Below are 21,064 nucleotides of genomic sequence, written 5' to 3' on the forward strand. Positions count from 1 at the left end.
CTGATTTTATTTTTAAACCCCACTTTCCTGCCTTCTGCCCGTAACACTTAGCCCCCCTTATCAATCAAGAATCCTCAGGAGTCCTCCATGGCTATGCTGTTTCGCAGCCTTCTCCATTGTCTCTGAAAGTCAGTGAAATAGCAAATATTTCTGTAACTTGTGATCTATTCTTATTGTAAATACTAGGATATGCTTTGGTGCATAAGATTAGAGTTTTTAATGGTAATCTGAACCCCAATCAGCAAACTCTTTGACTCTGTTAAACCAGAATTAATGCACAAATGTCAATTATAATGTCCTTGGGTATTCCAGAATATAACAGATTTTAAAATATTTTTTAAAGCAATTTATTTCCTGGTTTGTTGATTTTGAGAAATGTGTTTTGGGCACTCAGCTAGCTTGTTGACATCACTGAACAGAGGGCTGTCTTCAAGTGACATATAAAAAAAATGTAGGTCCCTGCAACAGATTGCTCAAAATAAGAACTTTCTTCAGGACAAACACAGAATACTGATGCTATTATGGTATCTTATCTTCTCCCAAATGATTTAGTCATTTTTCCCTGTTTCCCTGCCCCTTTGACAGATGCTGTTTTTAACCGCAATTACTTATAAATCGAAGCTTATTGGGTACATAGCAAAATACATTGTTTCAAATGGAAGTTTAATAAAGCTTCAGTTGTAGGGATATCATAATACTTCCCAAGAGGGACCTACAGAGAACAATCAGTAGTGTTAACTGTGTTAGATGTTTCTAATCCTTTCTCTGTTGAGCTATCTGAAAAGACAGAAAGTGATGTACATATTCTACCCTCCCCACCTCTAATCCCAAAGTATGAAATATGAATCACTCCGCATGTTTTTTTTACTTGTTCTGGACCATAGAAAATTTAGCTCCTCTTTCCTGACCCCTATCCCATAACTAAAGCAGATTATGGTGGGCTTTGGACAAGAGACATGGGGAGATAAGTACGCAGCTTATAAAAAGAGAGGGAGGAAAATAATGCTTTCATATTTTTGAAGTTCTTTTTAATGTTGCTTATTGTAAAAATTGAAAATTATTTTCAGTATTCAGATTCCAGAAATTACAACTGAATTTGGAATAATATTTCCATAACATGCTTTCAAATTAAAAAGTTGGATTGATGGTTTCAAAGGTTTTCTAGTTGGACAATAATTTAAACCTTTGCTTTGTTCGCTAACTGTATGGAATCTGAGTCAATGAAATTGAGTGCAGCCACTCAAAGTGTTAACAAATCTGACTCAGTTGGTGACCTCTAACTCTATAGGTAGACAACTCTGGCAGATTTTCAGCACTGAGCCTGAGTTAGGACAGTCTAGCTGATGATATCACTGTACGTAGAGCTAGCAACTTCTGAAGTTAATCAGCTACTTTCAAAACATGTTTATGAAATTGAGGAGCAAATTCAAAACATTTGTTTCAATGGGGAGTTGTGTGAGTAATCTGAGCAGGTAAGTTAACAGTCAAACCTTTTCGTGTCTCTTTTAAGGTAGGGTAAGTTAGGTGGTAGGAAGTATAAATTGTGTCTCAAGCAATAGTGATTTTGACTTGAAACTTTTAAGTTGTTTTTCATTTTGTACTGGAACATTTTTAAGTAGATTGCTCAGTGAGTTGCTGGAGTAAAAAGGAATAAACTGCTTTGGGAGTGACTTTCAAAAATACTATTCTCAGTGCTTAAAAGATGGTTGAAAACTTTAGTTTAAAATGAAGTTTTCATTTTACCTTTTGACAAATGCAATCTAAACACAAACAGCTTTTCCTTGTTATCAATTGTGACACACCTTAGTTAACTATAAACCTTGTTTGCAGAATGGTGCAGTGTAGAAATTGAAATGAATTATAAACTTCACATTCTTTCTGTCTCCCCAGAACTCTTTAAGGGTAAATGCCCAAGATTTAGAGAAACCTGTTTTACCAGATCTTATCTTGGAACAAGATTAATTGAAGACTGTGTAAAATGAAGCTAAAATTGCCCAGGGATTTGTAAACTCACAAGTTCTTGCAAGTCCTAAATACGTTTCAACTGACACTCAACTACTCCCAAACTGCACAGTTTTCAAGTATTTTGAGTTAGAACAAGAAATAGTTTTAGATTCACACATTAAATAAAATTGACCCAGTCTTATTAGACAAGAATTGCATGAATGTTTGATGAATGATGAACACTGAAGTAAACTTTTTTTCATTAAAGCAACCTTCCAGGTGAGGTGACCATTGAAGACATGTCGCCACAGGAATCAGAAGTTCAAAGATCGGCATCAGCAAGCCAGGAAACATCTGGCACAATGACTCTGGTGTTGGCCAGCACGGGATCTCAGGATGAAAAAGACACGGGCAGTGAGTCAGCTGATGAAAGCATCAGCAGCGCTACCTACAGCAATTTGGGTAAGACACTACCGTATTTTAGGAGAATGGGTGTGGGAGGCGGAAATGGATTTGATTTCTCCTTTCTCTTTGCTCTAGGCTTCTAGTAACTTCCAAAGCTATTAAATTTATCAGTCAAGTCTTGGAGTGTTAGCTATATATGTGTAAGGCAAATGTTTAATTGATGTGAGTGTCCCTGCTGATTTCCAATATGCTCTGAAGGTTACAGAGTGAGGAATGCGGCTGTAATGTGGGCAATCCTGTTTAGGTAGAGCGAGCAGGAAGAGATTAGATTAAAGCTTAAAACGCCCTATCAAATGCTATACAGTGTTAAAAAGGGTCAAAATGACGGTAGCTTTCATAGTCCCCTTGTTCAACAACCTCTCTGTTCATTAAAGGTAGGACAGCAACATTTTAATTCTGTTAATATGCTTCTTTAAAAAATGCTGTTGAATGCTGTAATCTAATTTAAAACGGCGGGGCGAAGAAAGAAAGGCTGTGGGTGATATGGCAGGAATGCGTAGTTTTAACACATTAACTGCTAAGGTAGGCGTACTTCTATTGTTTCACATTTGGTGTTCATTCATTGTGTACCAGTTTTTTGGAACACACAAATAATTGAGGTCTTGCTTTCAGTCTGTGGAGATCCCTTTTATTTTAAGAAAAGAGTTTACACGAATTTGCTTCTTAACCAAAAACAAACGAGTTCAGACATAGCACACGCTTGCTTTCATTCTTCTTTCCATGTGTATCATGAAAAGCTAACATTTACAAAAATCATTAATGCCATTCCTTTTTAATCTACTGATTTTGCAAGGTTAACATTTATTTTTTTCTTCAAGCTGCACAATGCTGGAATGTTAGGCTCATTAGCAAATTTGATATCTTACCCTAATAAGTGAGGTCTTGAGAAATTTGCAATTCTTGGTCTCCTGTGACTAATGCATATTTAAGTGTAAAAAATGTTTTTTTTTACTCCGGTCAAGTAAGTATCTGATAACAACTGAAATGCTCAAGTCTTGAACCCCAAATGTTGTAGGGAGAAAAAGTCACAAGCAGAATTTTTATTTATCTGGTGGAGTACATAGCGTTTCTTTTGGGAACAATGTTTAAGTGCACATAGGCAAAAGGCAGGATTAAACGAAGAACTTATCAAGTTGCATCTGTACAGAGCACAGGTAATCCTGCTGCATGAGCTACGATGAACCTATTTGTTATAATATTTATGGTTATCTGTAACCAGTTGTCAACAATGGACCTGTGGTCCCCAAACCTCACTCAGGTATCCCAACCATCTGCCTGCCATGGAAGATTGAATCAGTTCCAATCTTCCATTGCATGTAATTTTGGTGACAACTCAATACAGTCTCATTTTTTTGCTTCCTTTCTTCTTAATGAAGCTAATTGCGAGCAAAAATCAACAAACTTTGAACATCCAAAGGAGATAAAGGAATTGCTTTGGAAATGTTAGACTTTACCTTTGTTTGATAATTGGGGTCATTCATGGCTGAGATGTAACACTCTTGTTTCTGAGTTAGAAAGGTGTGGGTCCAAATCGTACTCTAACACTAAAATCTAGGCTGATGCCCCAGTGGAGTACTGAGGGAGTGCCTTCCTGCCAGAAGTGCTGCCTTTTGGATGATACATTGAACTGAGATTCCACTTGCTTCGTAAATAGGATTAAATGGTCCCCGACACAATCTGAAAGACAGGCACAAGAGTTAAACTTTTTGTCCTGCTGGATATATTTTCCTTACTCACTATTAAAATATATTATCATTTATATTATCATATATTGTCATCTTTGTTAGAGTTTAGTGTGACTGCCACATTACCTACACAGTGAGTACACTTAGTTGATTGTACACTACTTTGGGATGTTCTAAAAAGGAAAGGCACCACACAAAATAAGGTATTTTTTTTTCCTTTCCATGCAATCCTTACAAACTTAAAATTTGACACTTGCTGATGGCTGTTTCTATTGCATAATCTGTCACAGTTTTGATAGTGATAGGGATATATGTTAGAATTAACAAGACCCACCTTAAATCTACTTTCTGCTCTGTGTGAATGTGATCCCAGTTTGTGAAGTTTGAATAATTTCATCCCTGGGCTGCTTGTCACCCAATGCATTGAATTCAAAATTTTCATTCTTGTCTTCAATTTCCTCTGCAACCTAATCCTGTCACTAGGCATATATCTTCCTCTATTCTTTAATCCCCAATTCTAGCCCTTTGAGTAGCTTGCCTTCCTTACCCCTCATGGTTGCTGGCCACAGAATCTGGACTTGCTGCACTCCCAGTTTTTTGGAACCATCTAAGAAGTTTTCTATCCCTAGCTTTCTTTGTAATTTTCCATCTCTGTAAAATCTTTTCAGTCCAATATTTCCACCATTTTGGTCATGCATTCAGTTTCTCGATTCAATTTTAGTTTAGTTTTTGATGCTCTTCTGTATAAATAGTATCACAGAATATTTTTTGTTGCTATTCAGGAGAGATTCTCCTATAAAAATTTTTCTAATATACATTTTTCATTGTCAATGACTCTATAATCATTTTGTTCTTCAAAATGGGGATCTTTGTGATCGTCTTCACCTCACCTGTTGGATAGAGTCACAGAATCATATAGCACAGAAACAGGCCCTTTGGCCCAACTCATCCATGCTGACCGAGTTGCCTATGTGAGCTAATCCCATTTTCCTACATTTGACCCACATTCCTCTAAAGGTTTCCTATCCATATTCCTGTTTAAGTATCTTTTAAACATTGTAATTGTCCCCACCTCTATCACTTCCTCTGGGAGCTTGATCCATATACTCTCTCTGTGGAAAAACTTGCCCCTCAACTCTCCTTTAAGTCTTTGCCCAATCACCGTAAACCCATAACTTCTAGTTTTAGACTCCCATACCCTGAGAAAAAGACTCACCATCCACCTTATCTATGACCCTCATGATTTTATATACCTCTATAAGGTCACCCCTGAGCCATCTATGCTCCAAGCCAAACAGGCTAGCATTTCAAGGCTCTTCTTATAACTCAAGCCATCCAGTCCTAGCAACATTGTTGTGAACCTTTCTGCACCCTCTCTAGCTTCATGTCATCTCTCCTATAACTAGGCAACCAGAACTGCACACAATACTCCAAGTGCAGTCTCGCCAATGTCTGGTACAGCTTTAATATCCTAACTCTTGTACTCAGTGCCCTGACCAATGAAGACAAAAGCGCCTTCACCATTCTGTTTACCTGTGTCGCCACATAAAGAGAACTATGTATTTGTATCACAAGATCTCTCCGTTCCACATCACTCTTCAGGGCCCTGCCATTTACTGTGTCTATCCTACCCTGGTTTAACTTTACACTTTGTACTGTCCAAGTTAAATTCCATCTGTCATTCCTTTGCCCACTTTCCCAGTTGACCTAGATCATGTTGTAATCTTAGATACCTTTCTTCACTGTCCACTGTACCAGCAATTTTGTAGTTATCTGCAGACTTACTAATCATGCCACTGACATTCTCATCCAGATTGTTAATATAGATGACAAACAACAGGGGACTCAGCACTGATGCTTCCAATCTGAAAAACAGCCATCCACTACTGCCCTCTGACTCCTATAGCAAGCCAATTTTGTATCCAGTTGGCTAGCTTACTCTGGATCCCATGTGATATCACCTTCCAGACCAGCCTCCCATGTGGGACCTTGTCAAAGGCTTTGCTAAAGTCCATGTAGACAATGTCTAGTGCTCTTCCCTTGTCAACCTGCTTGGTCAACTCTTTACAAAAAATCTCAATCAAATTTGTAAGACACAATTTCCCACAAAGCCATGTTGACTATCCCTAATCAAACATTGCCTTTCCAAATGTAGATAGCTCCTCTCTCTTAGAATCCCTTCCAGTAACTTTCCCACCACTGATATTATGCTCACCGGCCTGTAGTTCCCTGGCTTGTCTTTGCGACCCTTTTTAAATAAAGGCACATCAGCCACCTTCCAGCCTTCCGGTACTTCAACCATGGCTAATGAAAATACAAATATCTCTGTCAGAGCTCCAGTACTTTCTTCCCTAGCTTCCCACAATGTTCTAGAATACATTTGGTCACGCCCTGGGGATTTATCCACTTGTATGTGCTTTAAGACAGCCAGCACCTTCCCTGTAATGTTGGTATGTTTCAAGACATCACTGTTCTCTTTGCTGAATCCCCGAGCTTCCATGTCTTTCTCCACGGTAAATATAGTGTCATCTTTTAAATGCTAAACTGGGATGCTGAAACTTTTTAACAGTTAATTCTGATTTTTTCATGAATTGCAAGTATTCTTGAAACCATCTTAATAAATCAGTGAACAAATGGGTTACTTTGAGTAGACTAAACCAAAGAGCCCAAAAAGAATCCAACTGGATTCTCCCCATTTTGATTACCCATTCACTGATCTCCACACATTACCCCTCATATGATTAATGATATAGTTCCTCTTTCTTTCATGAGTTCCTCCTGGAGTGTCCACATCACCCAATATGTTATCCATATCTACGTCATGGAACAGCCTGAATGGCGATTGTTTACTTACACAGCGGGTCAGATGGTTGCATTGCACAGAATGTAAATGTACCAGAGGGAAAAGAACATTTTCACTGACTCTTACAGAAAAAAACACAGTAGGTGATATGAATGCTGAGTCACTGGGTGGAGTTTTTACAGAGTTTCAAGAATCCATCAGCATGTATCCTGTATACATGCGAATTAATTACAGAATAATAATGCCAAATCACTCTCAATCCTGCAGATTAAAATAATTCCAGAATAATCACTGTTCACACTCATCCCTGATGGATTGTATATATGAGATTTTCTCAGTTTTTCCTGCAGTAATCTTGTAACATTTTTTCAGTGACAAATCATTTTTTTGCTGCTGCTGCTACTCAATTCCTAAAAATTTTTTCTTCAAAAATTTACTTCAGTGATGCATTGTTTAATGAAATACTAATGTGTTCATGATTGCACCAGTACTGGAGCCACCTTCACAGGTGCTTCCCTCAGATGAACAGGATTAGAATTGTAGAATTATCACAGCAGGGAAAGAGGCCATTCAGCCCACTGAGTTTGTACAACTTCTCTGTAATCCTGCCAGTCCCATTCCCTACCTCTTTCCCTCGTCACCCTGCTGATTTTTCTCCTGCGAGAATTTGTTCAATTCCCTTTATAAATAAGGATTGAACTACTACCACTACATTTCAAGTCATGAATTCCAGATCATGACTACTTGCTATGTGAAAACTTTTTTTTCCTCAGGTCATCCCTGATTCTTTTGCTAATAACCTTAAAACTATGTCCTTCTCTCAATTCCTGTAATTCATTTATCTAGACCCTTTTGAACACTTCTATCAAACCACTGTTCAATTTTCTCTGCTCCAAGGTGAAGAATTCCATGTAATTGAAATTCCTGAACCCTGGGCCATTCTACTAAATCTTTTCTGCACCACCTGTAGTACAGTGACCAGAACTGGATGCAAGTCTCTTGTTGCAAAAACAAAAGTTAATTTGTAGAGTTTAACTTAACCTTATTTTGAACTTTCTGCCCCTACTTATAAACCCCATGACCATGTATGCTTTCTTAATCACTTTTAAAAATCAATCTATTATGTCCTAAATATTCATTTTATTGTTATTGCTCATATCCAATTTTAAAATAAAATTATTTCTTGCCATGCACTGGTGCAGAAAACAATAGTCATGAGTGGTAAAATCTAATTGCACTGATTTGTTCATTTGAGTCACTAACTTTCTGGCAGTCCCAATCTTTCTTTCTTTTCCTTCTCTCCTCTATTTTTCTCTCTTTCTATTTGTATGTAATCGCCCCAGTAAAATCCCAGAGCTGGCGGGCTGTGGATGGAGGCTCAGAGACATACGGAACAACACCTCTTCTGAGGGCCACAGGTGAGGAGTACATTGGCTGTAAGTGACCCTGAGCTATTCTCTGAATACTGAGTGAGTTTCTACTCTCTGTCAAGAGAGGATGGAAACATCAAAAGGGAAATGCATGCATATCTTTGAAGCATCATTGGTAAAATTTTTAAATGTGGATGCATCAATCTTGATTACAACAATTATGTATATTTGTGAAAAGGCACATGCAGAGAGAGGAGATTTACTTGAACTAGAAATTATTTTTTGTTATACAGACAATAATTCATTGATTTTGATCTACCTGCTGAACTGAACCAGAAGATGGGATACATCAGACTGATCACAGTATAAACATAAGATGTAAGACCAGAAAAAGGCACCATATTCTTTTAGGCATGTTTCAAAATCTATCAATTGATCCTTTTCTTCAGTATCAACCTTCCCTTCAATGGTTCCAACCTATTTTTTTTTGTTTCATCTTTGAGTATTCCTTTCCAAATGTGCCCTTTCTTTTCCAAGTAATAATTAATCACAATTTCAGATTATTGGGGTCAATTTATCAAGAATCGTTAGTGTAGCTCCAGCTAGCTGTCTTCAGATTAAGATTCCAGATTCCTCAGTATCTTCCCTTGGTTTAGAATAGCACTTTCACACAGCACCATGAGGTTAAATCTCCTACCCAGATTCCTTACCTGAATTTCATCCTAAAGTGTTTACTTTGTATTTCGACTGCCCTTGTCACATTACTATGTATTTATCCACATTAAATGCCTAATCTAGCCAGACCATTTTTATTTATCTTTCTCAGTTCCACTTTCAGAATATATCATCTGTGAACAGCTTTGTCTCTGTCCCTGACTCCAAATAATGTAATGTATGCAGGAAACAGTGGAGTCCAGCAATGGCTCCTTGTCATATTTATCCATTCATAGCTGGATTTTACTTTCCCCACTTGGAAGGTTTCATTTGCTCTCCAACCATGTGAACTAAAGGATTAGTGCAGATTAAATAGTTGTATTGTGATCTAATAAATACACACAGAGATGCTGATGGACTAACTGTCCTTTCAGATCAGTATCAAGAATTGTAATTTAAAATTTAATAATTTGTTTGGACAGGTAAGGACAATTAGATGGTGGGCCGAAGGGCCTGTTTTGGTTAGACCATCTGCCCAATAACACCATCTCTTTCCTTCCTGTAATCTGGAACTGCTGGGTCTCTGTCTCCCTTCCAGCCACCTTTTTAAAATTGGTTTTGTTTTTATAATTCCTTATGGTATTCTCTTCCATAACTCTCTCATGTTCTCAAGCAGTTCTTCAAATAAACTGAAAATCTGGAGTTTAAGAGTTCATTCTCATCTCCATTTCAAACATGAGGATAATTTGTGCTACTTTTCAAACCAATGATCTTAGAAAGATGCCAAGGATTTTTAGAATTTTTCTATATCCACAATTATATTCATATTCTGTACCCTTCTACTCCTCTGTCAACTGAGGCACATACAGTATTTTTATTCTCATTTCCGCTCCAGTTAAAAGTCACAAAGTAGTAATTTAGAAATTCCGTCACATCCACATTATCACAGTACCAATGATAAATGGTCTAATGTTGCTTGATTCCAATTTGGGTAAAAAAATAAATTCTTATCTGTGTATTTATGCTGTTTTCTACCGCATCAGTTTTGTATGCTTCCTTTGCTTTGCCTTTTATACTTTTTCATCATGTTGCTTCCTGGTGCAGTTCAGTATGTTATACCTTTCTTTATCCTAAATCTTTTCCAAGACGGTACTTTTTATTATTGACATTTTTACTCTGCAATTCTCAACTTATTTTTGAGATAAGCTCTTTCTCCAGTGTTTAAACTGAATATTTAATTAGTACATATCAGGGTTGAACACCCTAATTTTTTGTTACATTTTATTTAAATAAATCAAAAGAATTAAAGTTTCTCCTGTGTACTGATGTGACTTGCCAATACAGTCTTTTTTGAGTCCATTTTTTTAAAGTATTTTTGTATGCTCCTAATATTTTCCCTTAAGAATTTTAGATCCACCCAGAGAATATCCCACCTCCATATTTCTCCTCCTCAGTATTATGTAAATTTCCCCGGATTACACTGTGCTATTCTATTCCCTCCTTTCCACCCCACCCCCATCCTTCCCAAGGTGTACACAAGTCCTGCAGTTTGCTCTTTATTCATTTTCACCAGTCATTCTAACAATATTCATTAGGCCTCTTTTCATTTTCTGACTAACCTAGTTTATTTCTTTATCTACCATCTAAAGTCAGATCTAACATATAGAGAGGCTTTGAGGAAGAAGAAGCAGAGTATAAGGTATAAAAGTAGTAAGGTGGATGGGCTAAAGTGCATTTACTTAAATGCAGGAAGCATCAGGAATAAGGGTGATGAACTGAGAGCTTGGATAAATACATGGAACTATGATATTGTGGCTCTTGCAGAGACTTGGTTGTCACCAGGGCAAGAATGGATGCTGAATATTCCCGGATTTCAGTGTTTTAAAAGGGATAGGGAGGGGTGGTGATACTGGTCAGGGACACTATTACAGCAGCAGAAAGGGTGGATAATGTAGCAGGATCCTCTCTAAAGTCAGTACGGGTGGAAGTTAGGAACAAGAAATGAGCAGTTACTCTACTGGGAGTATTCTGTTGGCCCCCTGGTAGCAGTAGGGATACCAAGGAGCAGATCGGGAGGCAGATTTTGGAAAGGTACAAAAATAACAGGGTTGTTATCATGGGAGACTTCAACTTCCCAAATATTGATTGGCACCTGTTTAGTGCCAAAGGTTTAGACGGGGCAGAGTTTGTTAAGTGTGTCCAGGACGGATTCCTGTCACAGTATGTTGACAGGCCAACGAGACGGAATGCCATGCTAGATCTAGTATTAGGTAATGAACCGGGTCAGGTGACAGATCTCTCAGTGGGTGAGCATTTGAGAGACAGTGACCACCACTCCCTAACCTTTAGCATTGTCATGGACAAGAATAGGAACAAAGAGGACAGGAAGATATTTAATTGGGGAAGGGCAAATTATGAGACTATAAGGCTAGAACTTGCGAGTGTAAATTGGGATGACATTTTTGAAGGGAAATGTACTATGAAGATGTGGTCGTTGTTCAGGAATCTCTTGCAGGATGTTAGGGATAAATTTGTCCCGGTGAGGCAGAGAAAGAATGGCAGGGTGAAGGAACCATGGGTGACAAGAGAGGTGGAACATCTAGTTAGGAGGAAGAAGGTAGCATACATAAGGTTTAGGCAGCAAGGATCGGATAGGGCTCTTGAGGAATAAAGGGTAGCAAGGAAGGAACTTAGGGGCTGAGGAGAGCAAGAAGGGGACATGGAAAGGCCTTGGCGTGTAGGGTTAAGGAAAACGTCAAGGCATTTTTCACTTATATGAAGAGCAGAAGGATGATGGGAGTAAAGGTCAGACCGATTAGGGATAAAGGTGGGAGGATGTGCCTGGAAGCTGTGGAAGTGGGTGAGGTTCTCAATGAATACTTCTCTTCAGTATTCACCAAGGAGAGAGGCCTTGATGACCCTGACGACGGTGTTGGTAAGGTTAATGTTCTAGGGCATGTTGATATCAAGAGAGAGGATGTGTTGGAGCTGTTAGAAAGTATTAGGGCAGATAAATCCCCAGGGCCTGACAGAATATTCCCCAGGCTGCTCCGCGAGGCGAGGGTGGAGATTGCTGAACTTTTGGCTAGGATCTTTGAGTCCTCGTTGTCCACAGGAATGGTACCGAGGATTGGAGGGTGGCAAATGTTGTCCCCTTATTCAAAAAAGGTAGTAGGGGTAGTCCAGGAAATTATAGACCAGTGAGCCTTACATCTGTGGTGAGCAAGCTGTTGGAAAGGATTCTTAGATATAGGATCTATGGGCATTTAGAGAATCATGGTCTGATCATGGACAGCCAGCATGGCCTTGTGAAGGGCAGATCATGTCTCGCAAGCCTGATTGTGTTCTTTGAGGAGGTGACCAGACAGATTGATGAGGGTAGTGCAGTTGATGTGGTCTAAATGGATTTTTAGTAAGGCATTTGACAAGGTTCCACATGGTAGGCTTCTTCAGAAGGTCAGAGGGCATGGGATCCAGGGAGGCTTGGCCGTGTGGATCAGAATTGGCTTGCCTGTGGAAAGCAGAGGGTTGTGGTGGAGGGAGTGCATTCAGATTGAAGGTCTGTGACCAGTGGTGTCCCACAAGGATCGGTTCTGGGACCTCTGCTTTTCGTGATTTTTATTGATGACTTGGATGGGGGTAGAAGGGTGGGTTGGCAAGTTTGCAGATGACACAAAGGTTGGTGGTGTTGTGGATAGTGTGGAGGATTGTCAAAGATTGCAGAGGGACATTGATAGGATGCAGAGCTGGACTGCGAAGTGGCAGATGGAGTTCAATCCGGAGAAGTGTGAGGTGGTACACTTTGGAAGGACAAACTCCAAGGCAGAGTACAAAGTTAATGGCGGGATTCTGGGTAGTGTGGAGGAGCAGAGGGACGTAGGGGTCCATATCCACGGATCCCTGAAAGTTGGCTCACAGGTGGATAGGGTAGTTAAGAAAGCTTATGGGACGTTAGCATTCATAAGTCATGGGATCGGGTTTAAGAGCTGCGAGGTAATGATGCAGCTCTACAAGTCTCTGGTTAGACCACACTTAGAGTACTGTGTCCAGTTCTGGTTGCCTCTTTATAAGAAGGATGTGGAAGTGTTGGAAAGGGTGCAGAGGAGATTTACCAGGATCACAAGATGCTGCCTGGTTTAGAGAGTATGCATTATGAGGAGAGACTAAGGGAGCTAGGGCTTTACTCTCTGGAGAGAAGGAGGATGAGAGGAGACATGATAGAGGTGTACAAAATATTAAGAGGAATAGATAGAGTGGACAGCCAGCGCCTCTTTCCCAGGGCACCAGTGCTCAATACAAGAGGGCGTGGCTTTAAGGTAAAGGGTGGGAAGTTCAAGGGAGATATCAGAGGAAGGTTTTTTACACAGAGAGTGGTTGGGGCGTGGAATGCGCTGCCTGGGGTGGTGGTGGAGGCAGGTACATTGGTCAAGTTCAAGAGATTGCTAGATAAGCGTATGGAGGAATTTAAAATAGAGGGATATGTGGGAGGAAGGGGTTAGATAATCTTAGGTGAGGTTTAAAAGGGGCCGAAGGGCCTGTATTGTGCGTACTGTTCTATGATTCTATGATTTGTCGGATCCGGTTATTTTCGAATCTGCCGGTTCTCTCAGGAGTCCAAGAATGAGTTGAAAACTTGGTGCTTCACAAAGTTTTATAGGAAAAGTTTAAAACAAAGAAACAGTCATAGAGCACATGGCACTAGCTTTACTACTAGGAGATGAGCCGAGATAAAAGGAACTAAAGATGTGCTAGGGCCGGGGTGGGAAGAGAGCAAGAAAGATAGAGGCAAGAGAGGGATTAACAAAAAACGACACCTTTTATACCTGAGATAAGAGGTACGCCTTAGCTAACAATTGTCCAATCAGGAAACCTATTAGATACCTGTGGCAAAAGCAACCAATGAGAAAACACTTATTCACCTGATGGATGAACCAATAAGCTAGGAAACAGCCATTCCTTGTGCAGCCACTTGAGGTGTACTAAACACTGTACACGTTAAAAAAAATTACTTGAAACAGTTGAATCCAACACATTCACCCAATTACATCTCCACACATTCATTATTCTTCTTGCAGCATTCATGGAATAATTATCTTTGCCCTGATTTGTAATATAGTTCCCTTTAGATTAATTTGCAAAAAATATGCCACCTTATTTCAATGAATGTCATCCCAGTGGTAAAACACTTGTTCCCCAGAAGTTAGTTCAGTGGACCACAAGTTTGAAACTTTTGCATCATGTGTAAACATGTGTTCTAAACATGTATGTGTTCTAGACCCAACATGGGTATAATCCTGAAGTTCAAGTGTAGATTATTTGCTTGAATTAAATCCACAGGTTTGTTTAATGCACCTCAACCATGGGAATTATTCTAGTGGGTATGGTTTGGAATTCATTTGAACGTCTGTAAGGAGTTGTTGATATGTACTAATTAAATGTTTTGTGGTTTTCAAAAAGAGTTGTTAGATTAGTAATCGACCACACTAGTAACACTAATTGCTTTCCTTGTTTTAAAAAATTGCATTGAAAGCTTTTGTCATGATCACTGCATGTTTCATGAGAGAATCTTGTTTGAGTATCGAAATGGAGAGAGATCCACTGATGTGGAATTGTTTGTCTAATGCAGAGAGCACTTCCCTTCCAGAGAAGTAAGGGTACTCGACAAATTCCAGACAGGTTATTGCAGGCAGGTTAAGAGTACAATTAAACTTGTGTAGGGTTTGATAAAATTTAACCAGGTTAAACTATCATTCCTTTATAGTGCACTGTGAGGTATCTATGTCCAGTTGGGATCATCCTACTTGTCATTTTGGACAAATTGGGAAAACATCTAAGTTTTCAGTGACAGCCTATGCCTTCAGATGAGGCAGACTAATTAGTTATCCACCGTACCCTGTATTTCTGAAGGATTGGTTTACTCAGTCTGCCCCAAAAGGATTATAAATTTTCTCGGGTTGTGGTGGCTATTGAAGACAGAGCTCCTTTAAAATCTGTTCAGGTTTGATCACTATCAGTTGCTGGTACATTTTATAAAGCTCATACATTGTGCTTACCTTTTCCTGGTAAGTTAAATTATCTGATTTTTGGATTTAACAAAATTTTAATTCTTGATATAACAAGTTCCAGGTTTGGCTATATTTTTACTGTGGATAGAAGTGCTGTATCATTATTGAAAATAGTTTGTCTCTAGTCCTGCAATGTTTGATCATCATTGTAACATTGTGCACGATCACATTTTGTTGCTTGCAGTAAAGAAAATGTGTGCTGTATAGCCATGTGTAATTGTTTAACAGGGAATGCTATGAGAACGTTTGTGTTAATACTAAATATCACTAGCCAAGACATGTAATTGTTGTCAATAGCAACATTGAATTTGAGGAGAATGTCTGTCTTCACTAAAGACTGGTTACTGGAGGAGAGATATGTTGGGCAGTAATATTTTATAAGGGAATGAAACATGATATCAAATCTATGTGGTGAAAAACATCTGGTAATTAAAAGTAAATGCAAGAAACACAAGCATATTGGAGCATTTATGCAGATGTTTGTTTCTTAAATGAAGCTTTTCAGAAACCTATTTCTTTTAAAGGCACTTAAATTGTGGTTTTCATTTTTCCTTTGCAAAGCTTCTCTCTTCACTTGAAGTCTGTATTTGAGTATAGTGCTTGCTTAAGGCATTAAATTATTCTTATTGCTCTCAACAATTCTTTAATCTCTCAGCCCTTCCTGACTCTTCATCCCTGGTCAACTGTTTCTCTTAAAACGTCCTTTATAATCTCTTTATAATTGAGCCTGACTCGTATCTGATATTAGAAAATCATTGTTGATACATAAGCATTTTACTAACTGCCTCTGTAACTAACCATTTCCATTCCACCACTAGATCTGTAACCCAATAATCTTGAAATTTGTGATCAGAACAATAATTCCATGATAATTTTGGAACCAGTCCCCTACAGAAGACATTTGTTTCTTTTTCTAGAAAAAAATCTATTTGCTGCATTGCAGAAGCATCAAAGAACTACCAACAGAGGGGAGGGTTGAAAAAATATTCAGATAAACCCCACTAAAATTGAAGAATTCTGAGAATGAAGCTGATGAACTTAATAGTCTGCTGGTGTAAAGATTTTAACTGTTAGTGGTGCAACTTAACTCAGTGCTAATGTATGAATCAATAGGACTGTAAATCAGAACTGTCAACGATTTTGTATTTATAGCAGGATAATAGACTATGACTGCAGTGTAGCTCCAGTATACTCCATCTATGGTCTTTGTAATTTGTTAATCAGAATTCTTGCTTGCAGTCTTGATGCAGTCTCAATTCTAAAGGTCTGATCTATGAAATTCCAACATTTATATTGAACATTGATTTTTTTTCCCAAATATATTGGAAGTTAGTTCTCATAAATTATATTTAATCCAAGTGCACCTTTTTAATGCACCAGTAATTGCTGTATCTAACTGTACTATTATTCTAAATCTGTTTTTGTGATTGCATAGGCCAATCGCGGGCCAACATGATACCCCTGAAGCAGCCAAGGCAAGTGAAAGGAGCTTCGGATGATGCCATTGCATTTGGGGGATCCACAGAACAGGAAAATATGACTGAGACACAGCCAACACCACCCCCTCTTCCAAAGAAGACCATAATTCGAGCAAATACTGATCCAGCATCAAAGGACTATGTCCACAAAATGATAGAAGTGAAAAATTCTGGACACAACGTAAATTTAGCAAATCCACTGTATGATGTAGAATATCTTGGGGATACAAACTGGGATGCATCAAGTGCTTGTTCTTCAATCAGCTCGGATGCCAGGATGTGTGACAATGAGTCAGGGGATTCACTGGATAGAGCAGTGGGCAAGTCAACTGCAAAAGCAAGTGCATCGTCAACAGCCAATAGCATTTGTAGCCTCGCCATGAGCAGCAGTAAGGAAAGGTGCTCAAATAGCTTGGATTCGTTATCTGAGAAAAATCGCTTCCCTCAAAGATCTGGTAAAAGCATACAGAAGCCACAAAGGCATGCACTGTACAAAGGGATAGAGAACAAAGAAGAAGTGGTGATAAAGATTCGAAATCTTCACACTGACTCTCTGAGGAAATTGGCAGCTAAATGTGAGGACAAGTTCATGGAGGGTCAAAAGAACCAGCTTCGCTTTGGATTGGATAACTGGTCAGATTTCAGACTGACAAGTGATAAACCTTGCTGTGAGGCAGGTGATGCAGTTTACTACACAGCATCCTATGCTAAGGACCTCCATAATCAATACGCAATCAAGGTAAGCTAGAGCAATGATTCCCACCTCACTTTGGTGTACCAAAATTTTGTCACCAAAAAGTCATAGCAAATGCAATCATGGAGGATTCATGGTAAATGGGATAGAATTGCAGAATTCTAGGGAGAGACAATTAGTATAGTTTACTAAAGAAAAGATTAATATACAAATAAGAGGAAAAGGATTAGATAGTTGTACACTGTGGAGCTTAAGCATAGATTGTAAGCATTGGAACCACATTGCTTATTTCTAGTGCTCTTCAATTCATGTGTGGTCCATATCCTTACATATATTAACACCTCTTGGGGGAAAAGAACAGTACCATTGTGATTAAATTACTTGAGTAATGAACTGGAGACACTAGTTAAAATCCATTGGGAGAGCTGGGGAATTTAAATTTGGTTAATTGGACAATTTGGAACAAAAAATGCTAGTGTCAAGATTGGTGACCATTGTCATGTGAGAATGTTATAAAATCTATCTGGTTCACAAATATCTCCCATCCTTATCTGGTCTGACTAATGTGCTGGGATAGTAATCATCATTACTCTGTCACTTTCTGCTTTTCCCAAAATTGCTACATAACTTATGCTCTATGAACATGATGGTTATTGGATGAACAGAAAAATCAACATCAAGTCAACTTCAAAATTCCGAAGTGTTTTCATCCAGCTAATTGTCACTTAGCCCGATAGAAACATGTATAATCAGTAAAATGCTATGCAAGTCCATTCATTCTTTTTCACTACACTTACATTTTGTAAATTATCCCAGTAATTTAAATATGATAAAAGGCCTATGTCTCGCCGCTCTTGGAGATCAAGGTACCATCAAAATTTCATACTGATCTCACAATGAGGAGAGTGTAGAGGGTTTTAAGTACTGCTGCAGCAAGTATGTTTTGGAATGTCTAACTGGCTACCAGCATTTATATAATTAGTGATATCTGAGACTTCCTGCTCAACAGCTTTATGGATGAGGAAAAAAGGCCGGGAGTTTGTTGTGTCCCTCTGGGAATGTAGCCATTCAAGATCAGACATGCACTTTAAAGAGTTTGACTTTTCCTCTCTCAGAATATGTCCTGATAATTCACATTCTTTTTGAATTATTCAAATTCTGACATCTAATTAACAACACATGTCATTGGATAGGTCCCTGTGAATAAATGAGCAAAAATGTAGCCTCATTAGTTCTGACTTAGTTATTGTCTTTGGCAGTTCAATTAGGATATCTGCCTTGGGTGGCCTTAAATACTTAGTCTCTAGTTTTCACCTTTTTTATTTTGATGACTGTTTATTCCTACAAGATTTTGCTTAGAGCATGTTGTAGAAAGCATGTTGGATACAAACTGGGATGCATCAAGTGCTTGTTCTTCAATTAGCTCACACGCCAGGATGTGTCAGGGGATATAGAATAAAAAGTTTGTTTAGTCCATTTTGTAGATTGCTCATGCCTTCACCCCTAAATGCTCATTCCAACCCAAACATTGAAAATTAGGACCTAAATTTTGGGCTAATTTGGTGAGCCACCTGAGTTCATTGGTCTCCTGATCCTGGAGCTTGCTTTTATCTGGAACAGTTTTCCCTCAGGGTGCTGACTGCCAGCTGAATTTTTGCAGACCAACATAGCACAGCCATCTTCCACTGAAACTGGCAGGCGCGACCCACAGAAATGCTTTGAGGGCCATTTTAAGCCCTCCCCCAGGCTGACTAACTGCAGATGCTGGAAATCTGAAATAAAAGCGGAAACCTGAAATAAAAGCAGAAACCTGCTGGAAGCACTCAGCAGGTACAGGCTGCATCTATGGTAAGAAAATAGTTTAAGGCCAAAGACCCTTCACCAAAACTGGGGAACAGAGAAAACAAGTTAGTTTGCATTTCCAAAGAGGGTTGGGCAGGGATGGACAGGAAAAAGGGAATAGTGCTCATAGGGTGAGTCCAGCTGCTGGTGAAGCCATTTGTTGATGGATTAAAAAGGACGGTCAGAGAAAAAAAAACAAACAAAGGAATATGTAAAATCTGTGAACTGCAGGTCAAAGGTGTAGAAAATCCCCAGCAGATCAGACAAAGTTAGCAAAGAGAGAAAAACTGAGTTAATGTTACAGATGGGTGACTTACAGCAGAAATGGCCAGTTCTGATACAAACAGAGAAAGTGAGTTATCTAATTGTTGAATTTAATATTGAGTCTGAAAGGCTGTGACATGCCCAGGTGATTACACCCAGAAGTGTAATTCCTCAAGCTTGTGTTATACCTGAGGCAATAGACTGATAAGTTATGGTAAGGTGTGATGGAGAATTAAAGTGACAGGCAACTGGAAGTTCAGGATTGCTCCTGCAACAAATGTAGGCTCTCTTTAAAGCGGTCATCCAATCTGCATTTAGTTTCTCCAAGGTAGAGGAGACCATGTGGTGAGACTGAAATGCAATACACTAGATTGGAAGAAGTGAAAGTGAATTGTTGCTTGACCTGAAAGGACTGTTTGCCTCTGAATGGCCAGAAGAGAAGAGGTGAAATAATTGGTGTTGCATGTTCCCGACATTGGATGGGAAGAGCCAGGAGAAGGGGTTTAGTTTGAGGAGATGGAAGATTGGACCAGGGAGTCCCAAAGGGATCCATCCCTTTGGAGTGTTGAAAAGGGAGGGGAAAGAAGAAGAAGATGTGACTGGAGGTGGAATCTCATCTATCCTTGCTCCTTATAGTTCCCTAGTCCTCACTTCCCACCCCACTGGCCTCCGCACTCAAAGGATCATTCTTCAGGCTTTCTGACACTTTTAACGAGATTCCACCTGGTCTCTTGTATGCTTCATTGAATGAGTTGACAACGACTTGGAACTCAGCCTCCAAATATGCACATGCACAAGCATTATCCTCATAGTGCAGCGTGATATTTAACGTTAAATTTCCACTTCAAACCAAGGTCACCCCAACTTCACTTTCCCAATTGATCTGTAGATTAGCTCCACTCCAACATGAAATGTGTTGGAAGTGAGTTGCACCATTGTGGCAAAGAAGGATACTGAGAAAAGTGTTAGGACAGTGGTACAGCCTTGTTTGACACCTGTCTGCAGTGAGATTGGGTCTGTTACAGACCCACAGGTTAAGATCGCAGCTTGCATTCCTATCATATAGTAGGCATAAATACTTGGAATTGCTTAGGAAGAGGATTGTGTTACTGTCTAGATTGTCTAGTGTGTGATGTGCCTTCCCAAGGGATAGACCTACACTTTATAGACTCAATAGTTTTCACTAGCAGGAGAGTCGAGAACAAAGGGACACTACCTCTCTCTCGGGGTAGTGAATCTTTGTAATTCTTTGCCCCAGAGGGTGATGGAGACTAGGAATCCTTAAGGTGGAGATAGATAAATATTTGAAAGATCAAGGAATTGAGGGCTATGGGGAACTGGCATAGAAGAGGAGTTGAGGTTAACATAGATCAGCCATGATCATATTGAATGGTGGAGTAGATGTGAGGGGCTTGGTGGCCTACTCTATGTTCTTGTGAGGGCAGCACAGTTGTTCAGCAGTGACTGCTGCTGCCTCAGACTCAGGCTTGATTCTAACCTCAGTTACTGTCTGGGTGGAGTTTGTGTGTTCTCCCAGTGACCACATGGATTTCCTTCAAGGAGCTCTGGCTTCCTACCACTTGCTAAAGACGTGCTAGGTGGTAGGTTGACTGCTGTAAGTTGCTCAAGTGCAAGTGTATGGCAGGAGAATGGGGGTGGGAGGTATTGATAGGGATGTGAGAGGAAAATTGGGATTGGTGTAGGATTAGTGTGGATGGGTACTTGATGGTTTGCACAGTTGCAGAGGGTTGAAGAGCCTACTGCCATTCTGTATAACTGTTTGAGTGACTGAAGGATAAA

General features: G+C 39.3%; 1 protein-coding gene across 1 annotated transcript in view; it reads left to right on the forward strand.

Annotated features, from left to right (window-relative positions):
- Positions 1 to 21,064, forward strand: part of peak1 (pseudopodium-enriched atypical kinase 1) — a 147,362-nt gene that overhangs the window by 118,963 nt on the left and 7,335 nt on the right. Inside the window, exons 4-5 of the mRNA XM_052042635.1 lie at positions 2,213 to 2,406; positions 16,422 to 17,203. Coding sequence (XP_051898595.1) covers positions 2,213 to 2,406; positions 16,422 to 17,203 — 976 coding nt within the window. The remainder of the gene's footprint in view (positions 1 to 2,212; positions 2,407 to 16,421; positions 17,204 to 21,064) is intronic.

This window comes from Pristis pectinata, chromosome 32 (genome assembly GCF_009764475.1).
Source record: "Pristis pectinata isolate sPriPec2 chromosome 32, sPriPec2.1.pri, whole genome shotgun sequence".
NCBI lineage: Eukaryota > Metazoa > Chordata > Chondrichthyes > Rhinopristiformes > Pristidae > Pristis > Pristis pectinata.